The 7446-nt window shown below is 45.7% G+C and overlaps 1 protein-coding gene across 1 annotated transcript in view; it reads left to right on the top strand.

The window, feature by feature from the left end:
• Nucleotides 1-1490: 1490 nt before the first annotated feature.
• AIFM2 (AIF family member 2) overlaps nt 1491-7446 on the top strand; it is a 65503-nt gene continuing 59547 nt past the window's right edge. The window contains exon 1 of the mRNA XM_082268012.1: nt 1491-1667. Within this exon, the coding sequence (XP_082124138.1) occupies nt 1493-1667 (175 nt within the window). The 5' untranslated portion in view covers nt 1491-1492. The remainder of the gene's footprint in view (nt 1668-7446) is intronic.

The raw sequence follows: 7446 nt of genomic DNA, 5'->3' as shown, positions 1-7446 counted from the left end.
GTCCTCCAAGGCCATAGAGTCGAGTGGGGGCCAGCTTGCCTTCGCTCGACTTCCTGCCTCAGACTCCATCAGACAGAATCGTTCCCCCACCCCCCATCGACAGCTCCAATAAGTGGGCAAAACAACCAGGAAGCTGCCGGAGGTTGTTAATGGCATCCCAGTTTTAGTCCATAGGGTTTAATATTGAGTTGGCCCACCCTTTGCAGCTATAACAACTCCATCTCCTCTGGGAAGGCTGTCCACAAGATTTAGGAGTGTCTATGGGAAGGTTTGACCATTCTTCCAGAAGCGCATTTGTGAGGTCAGGCACTGATGTGGACGAGAAAGCCTTGCTCACAGTCTGCGCACTAAGTCATCCCAAATGTGTTCTATTGGGTTGAGATCAGGACTCTGTGCAGGCCAGTCAAGTTCCTCCACCCCAAACTGACTCATCCATGTCTTTATGAACCTTGCTTTGTGCACTAGTCCAAATCATTTGTTAGAGGGGGATTATGGTTTGGGGTTGTTTTTCAGGGGTCGGGCTTGGCCCCTTAGCTCCAGTAAAGGCAACTCTTAAGGTGTCAGCATACCAAGATGTTTTGGACAATTTCATATACCCAACTTAGTGTGAACAGTATGGGAGTGGCCCCTTCCTGTTCCAACATGACTGTGCACCAGTGCATAAAGCAAGGTCCATAAATAGACATGGATAAGAAAGTTTGGGGCGGAGGAACTTGATATGCCTGCATCTCAACCCGACAGAACACCTTTGGGATGAATTAGATCGGGTTGAGGTGCAGGCCAATTAAGTTCCTCCACCCCAAACTTGCTCATCCATGTCTTTTTATGGACCTTGCTTTGTACACTGGTGTGCAGTCATGTTGGAACAGGAAGGGGCCATCCCCATACTGTTCCCACAAAGTTGGGAGAATGAAATTGTCCAAAATGTCTTGGTTTGCTGATGCCTTTAGAATTCCCTTCACTGTAACTAAGGGGCGAAGTCCCACCCCTGAAAAACAACCCCACACCATAATCCCCCCTCTACCAAATGATTTGGACCAGTGCACAAAGCAAGGTCCATAAAGACATAGATGATCGGGTTTGGGGTGGAGGAACTTAGCTGGCCTGCACAGAGTCCTGACCTCAACCTGATAGAACACCTTTGAGATGAATTAGAGTGCAGACTGTGAGTCAGACTTTCTTGTCGAACATCCGTGCCTGACCTCACACATGCGCTTGGAAGAATGGTCAAGCATTCCCATAGACACACTCCTAAACCTTGTGGACAGCCTTCCCAGAAGAGTTAAAGCTGTTATAGCTACAAAAAGTGGGCCAACTCACTATTGAACCCTACGAACTAAGACTGGGATGTCATTAAAGTTCATGTGCGTGTAAAGGCAGGTGTCTCAATATTTTTGGTAATATAGTGTGTGTGTATGTGTATATATATATATATATATATATATATATATAAAATCCATTTTTTGTGCTTTATCCTTGTCTAAGCACCAGCATGGGATCCAAGCTGTCCGTGGATGAGTCTGTACGAGTGGTGATTGTGGGTGGAGGATTTGCTGGCATAGCCACTGCCAATCAGCTGAAGTCACATGAAATCCCTTTTGTTCTGGTGGATATGAAAGACTGTTTTCACCACAATGTTGGAGCACTTCGAGCTTCTGTAGAGAGCGGTAAGACTTATCGCATGTTTTATAATACAATGTTGTACAATAATGAATACTGCCTTTGATGGCCTTAATTAATATGACTAACAAATGATAAAAACAAATCAGTTGATTGCAGGCTGATGAATGTGTCCTTCTGCTGCAGTATGCATAGTCAAACACTCGCTGGTAGCTGCTATCAACTGTATCTTGTAAAGCAATTGTTCAGTACTGTATGAGGATTGGGCTGTACTGAGGTTAGGGGGTAGTAGAAATTGCTTACCCTGCAGGGCCAATTTGGGAATTTGCATTCCCAAAATAGAAATCCTCAGTCTATATTCAATAAATCTCTCACTATCCTAGGTAATTGAGAGTGAAAGAGGGGGACTGCTATTGCTAGCTGTTGTTTGAGAAAACCTTGCTGATCCATTGGCCTTAAAGCGGAGTTCCGGCACAAAAAACAATATTTTTTTTTTGTGCCCCTCCGCTAGGTAGACCTCACCTGAAAAGGAATTGGATAGTTATTTTTTTTTTGTTTACTTACCTTGTAATTGAAGATTGAAGATACTCACCTCAGAGTACTTCCTCCCTCGGAGCCGCGGCTCACCCCGTCACTTCCTGTCTCGCTATGATTCCTGGGAGCTGAACGTCATCGCTCCCAGGAATCAATGCGACGGCACCGGCCCCGCTCGTCATTTCCGGGCGACGCCGCATTCCCCTGCTAAACAGCTTCTGGGCATGCCCAGAAGCTGTGGAGGAATGCGGCGCCGCGCCGGAAGTGACGAGAGGGGCCAGTGCAGGCGCATTCTGGGACAAGAAGACGCGGAAGAAGACACAGAAGAGGACCGCGCCGGCTTCAGCTGCCCACAAGAGAGATGGAAACGCTGTGGAAGAAATTTTATAAGTAAGTATTTCTTCTAAAAGGTAAGTGCGAACCGGGACAGATCAGAGGCTAGCCATTGTGGAATGTGCTAGCCCTGACTGTCCCGGGGGTATGTTTAGTAAAAAATTACCTCTGTGCCCGGAACTCCGCTTTAACATGAAGACCCTTATCAGGTTTTTTTTTTTTTTTTTTGCCTTATGCATTTTGCTGCGGAGACTTTCCTTCACTTCCTGTCTCAGAGATGTAACAGGACGTGGGCGGAAATCTCCACAAGTGGATTTTCCAGCTTAGACGGTTGTCACCAGAACAAGATTTCCCCCACCTCATGCCACAGTGAAGTCAGGACTGCAGTTCAGCGACATGAAAATGATTAAAGCCACAGTGCAGGCATGATATACAAAAAAATTGCTTTTTTCAAAAGGGGAGGTCAGCAGTAGCAGTAACGCTGTACTTTACATTTAAAATGGTTCTAAAACCTTAAGGTTTTTCACCTTAATGCATTCTATGCATTAAGGTGAAAAACCTGTGCTACAGAGCCACATGAGGACGCTGCAACACCGCTATGGACATGGTCACAGGACCAGGTGGGACAGGCACAGGCACCAGCAAGGCCCAGGTAAGGGGTAGATTGGTCATCTTGCCCTGATTACTGTGGGGTCTCTCTCCTGGTTGCTGGGGGCCTTTCTGGGCACATGGAGTTTTGTTTATGCTTCATGTGCAACTGTGGTGACCCTGATGAGAAATAGGTTGACTCACTGGGATGGTTTGTCTTGTGTTTTTTTTTTTCCCATTATGGCAGGGTAAGAGCTCTGACCTGGCAGTTAAAAAGAAATGCCCTTAATGCAAAGCAAAGTTACTTGAGGGCTGAAAGAAAACACTATGTCAGACATGCATTTACTCCCTGGTTAAAGAGGAAGCTTCTACTGCATACAGCGACTTAATCGCATTTGTTAAAGAGCTGGATGCTACCATTCAATCCTTTCGCTCTTCGCTAACAAACCCATTCTTAAAGCGGAGTTCCACCCAAAAGTGGAACTTCCGCTTTAGGTAGTTTTAACCCCCTGACATGCCACATTTGGCATGTCATTTTTTTGGGGGGGGGGGGGGGAGCGGGTACCTAGTTTTGACAGGTACCCGCTCCCACTTCTGCTCGGAGCGCCGCGGCGCCCTGAGCGGAAGTTCTCCTCTCCCCCTCCCTCCCTGCAATCTTCTGGGACATGTCAGAGGTCCCAGAAGATTGCCGGCCAATCACAACGCGTAGCGCAACTCGGCATTGCGCAGTGCGTACCCGGCTGTGAAGCCGCAAACTGTCACAGCCGGGTGCCCACACCAGAGCACCAGAGCAGAGAGGGAGAAGAGCGAGGCTTCGGACGGCCGCATCGCTAGACCGTTGGACAGGTGAGTGTGTGAGGCTGGAACGCCGCTTTAAGTCCGCCATCTGCCCCGCATTCCTCTCAGGGCTCACAGTTAATCCCTGTGGTGGAGGTTGAAGTAGGCCCCCCTACCCAAGAGGAACATTTCCCCTAGCATTCTAAAGAAGGTTCAGAGGAAGAAGAGGAGGAAGGGGTAGAAGATGTGCCCTCTAAATACAAGTTGTCTTTAGATCAAGTTGATGGTTTGTTAAAGGCAGTTTGTTACCTTGGGCTTAGGAGAAGAGAAAAAAAGAATTATCTCTGCATGATCGGATGTATGCAGTTCTGAGTGAGCCTAAAGGTCGCACTTTTCCAGTACATTCAATCTCTGAGGCAATTAAAAAAGAATGGGCAGAACCAGAGAGAACTTTTTTTTTTTTTTTTTTCCCCAAAGGCCCATAAAGGCGCTTTCCTTTTGATGAAGACCCAGAGACACTTTGGAATAAAGTACCTAAGCTCAATGCAGCCTTTTCCCAAGTTTCCAGATCAACTGACTTGGCATTTGAGGACATTGGAATACTGAAAGATCCCATGGACAAAAGGGTGGATCAACAAATTAAAAAAGCTTTGCAATCCACCATGAGCAATCTCAAGCCAGCTATGGCGACTACTTGCGTATCTAGAAATCTGGAGTACTGGATATATCAACTCAAGGCACATATTATCGCAGATTCACCCGTACAAGAGATCCTTGATTCATTTTCAACTCTGTCAACGGCTGTAGCCTACATTGCAGATGCATCAGCAGAATCCATAAGGATGACAGCAAGATCTGCATCCCTAGCTAACTCAGCCAGAAGAGCTCTGTGGTTGAAGACCTGGCCAGGGGATGTGGCATCCAAAAGCAAGCTCTGTGATATTCCTTTGATAGGAGATCTATTCGGTCCTGATTTAGACTCGGTTCTAGACAAGACAGCCGACAAAAAGAGATCATTATTAAGAAGAAAAAGCAACCAGCTAAACAGCTTTTTCGACCTCAAAGGGCTCAGGAACAAGATAGCAAGCCCCAAGGTAAATAAAGAATTGCGCCGGGCTAAAGGCAGAGGAAGCGTCCCTTTTCATCCTCCTGCATCAACCAACAAAACACAATGAAGACGTGTGGGAGGAAGACTTCAAAAACTCCTCCCCCCACTGGGCAGGCATGACAGAAAATCATTATATTCTAGCCATGCTGTCCCAGGGATTCCAAATATAATTTTTTGGATCCTCCTCCAGAAAGATATTTTGTTACTACCTTCCAAAAGACACAACAAAAGCCCTGGCTATGAAGGACCTGAGGCGACAGGGGCTTGTGAGTCAAGTATCACCGAAGGAACGGCATCAGGTTTTCTATTCACATTTAGCCATCCAGGAGTTTGTCTCATCCTCAACTTAAAGCCACTGAACAGGTCAGTCCAGAATATGTAGTAGCCTATGCTACAGACAAATCAGGAAATGTCAGTCAAAAAGGTTATGTCAGCCTTAGGGACCCCTAACCTCAACTATGCCAGCTATTCAAAGTGCAAGGCTCCATTTCAGGCCACTCCAAAATTTCCTACTGAAGATATGGGATCACAGTTCAGAAACCCTAGAAACAAAAGGTAAAGATCCCCACCAGGGTCAAAAGAACCATTTGGTGGTGGAGGATTAATTGATCTTGTCAAAAGGCTTACTATGGTCCTTTCAGATCGAAAGAAGAGCGACAACAGATGCCAGCGTGTGGGGATGGGGGGACCACTGGGATCAGAATCTGGCACAAGGAGTCTGGTCCTGAGCTGAGGCAATGAAGTCCTCAAACTGGAGAGAGTTAAAGGAAGTCGCCTTAGCTTTGGCTGCCTTCTATCCAAACCTCCAGGCAGATTTTTATCAGACAACGCCACTGCTGTGGCTTACTTGAACAAACAAGGAGGCACGCGAAGCAGGCCCCTTCAGTTGCTGTCAACAAAAATCCGGAGGTGGGCGGAAAGTCACTTACTTTCCTTATCAGTGGTCCATCTCCAAGGCATGTTAAACATTATGGCAGATTTTTTGAGAAGACGGCAAATTCAGGAAGCAGATTGAAGCTTGAATCCAGAAATCTTTGCAAAAATCACCAAGACTTGGGGGCATCCACAGGTGGACCTGTTTTGTATCAAGAGAAAAAGCACAGCTCCCTCAATTCTTTTCTCTCCACTGAGACGACGGTTCACTGGGGATAGATGCCTTAGCACGTCCTTGGAGCTTTCACCTGGAATATGCTTTTCCCCATTTTCAGCTATTTTCAGCTAATTCCACTGGTATTAAGGAAGATACAGAAAGAAAGAGTGTCGGTAATTCCGATTACTCCATTCTGGCCAAAGAGAGCCTGGTTCTTCACCATTCTACAAATGGCAGTCAAACCATTCTGGCAGCTTCCTCTCAAACAGGATTTACTACTTCAAGGCCCAGTATGCCACCCAGGTGTAGCTGGCTAAGCCTCACCGCCTGGTATCTGAGGAGTAGCTATTAAAGAGTAAGAGAATCTCAGAACCTCTAGTAACCACTTAGCTTTCTCGTAGAAAGAAAGTAACAAGGGCTATTTACACTAAAGTTTGGAAGGTCTATAATGCCTGATGTCATTGGACAAATCAAACCTTGGAACATATTCTTTCAGTATTGGAATTTCTACAGAATGGCGCAGACAAAGGTCTGGCATTTAACACTTTTAAGGTGCAAGTGGCTGCCTTAGGAGTATTCCTGGAGAGACCAATTTCTTCAGAAGCCTTGGTCGCAAGATTTTTTTAGGGCACTTACTTGTTCCAGACCTGCGCCTGCTAAACATTTTCCTAAGTGGGATTTGTCAGTGGTTCTACAAGCCTTTACCTTTTGAACCTTTAGAATCTATTGCTTTGAGGAATCTCACCCTCAAGAGGGTATTTTTAGTTGCGATTACATCCGCAAGAAGAATCCGTGAACTGCATGTGCGATCAGTTAAGTAGCTCACTGTTCTGTTTCTCTCATTGATGATTGCGGGTGGCCGGCGGGCATCGGGTCTGCCGGACCCGTTGATTGACATTCCCGCTATCCAATCACTGCGCGATTGCGCATCCAGCGGCCTGATGGAGCCATCTAGTAGCTATTACAAGTACGTAGTTTCGCGCAATAGCGCCACAATGCCGTAGTATATATGCGGAGGCTGGTCGGCAAGTGGTTAAAGAAGAATTCCAGGTATGGATATTTTATACATGCATCAAAAAGGGTGTAAATTGCTCAAAATATATATAGGAGCATAGGTTTACACTAGCAGCGCTAGATGAAATATGAATATATATGAACATATAAATCATGTAAAACAAATGTCCATAAAGATATACCGTATAACACGCACGTCAAATTTAGGAGGGAAATTTTAGGAAAAAAGCTTAAATTTGAAATAAACAGCATTGAACTCAGAATATACATATATGACTTTACAATCAATTTACAATGAAGTAATGTGATATACATAGCTGCACCAGATTTTGCAGGCTCTAGAAAATCAACCCACCTCGTATGAAGGATCTATTTACTGACT

Source organism: Pelophylax lessonae (genome assembly GCF_965119305.1).
Source record: "Pelophylax lessonae genome assembly, chromosome: 9".
NCBI classification, from domain to species: domain Eukaryota; kingdom Metazoa; phylum Chordata; class Amphibia; order Anura; family Ranidae; genus Pelophylax; species Pelophylax lessonae.
The sequence above is the reverse complement of the archived record's forward strand: the minus strand, read 5'-3'. Positions and strand labels throughout refer to the sequence as shown.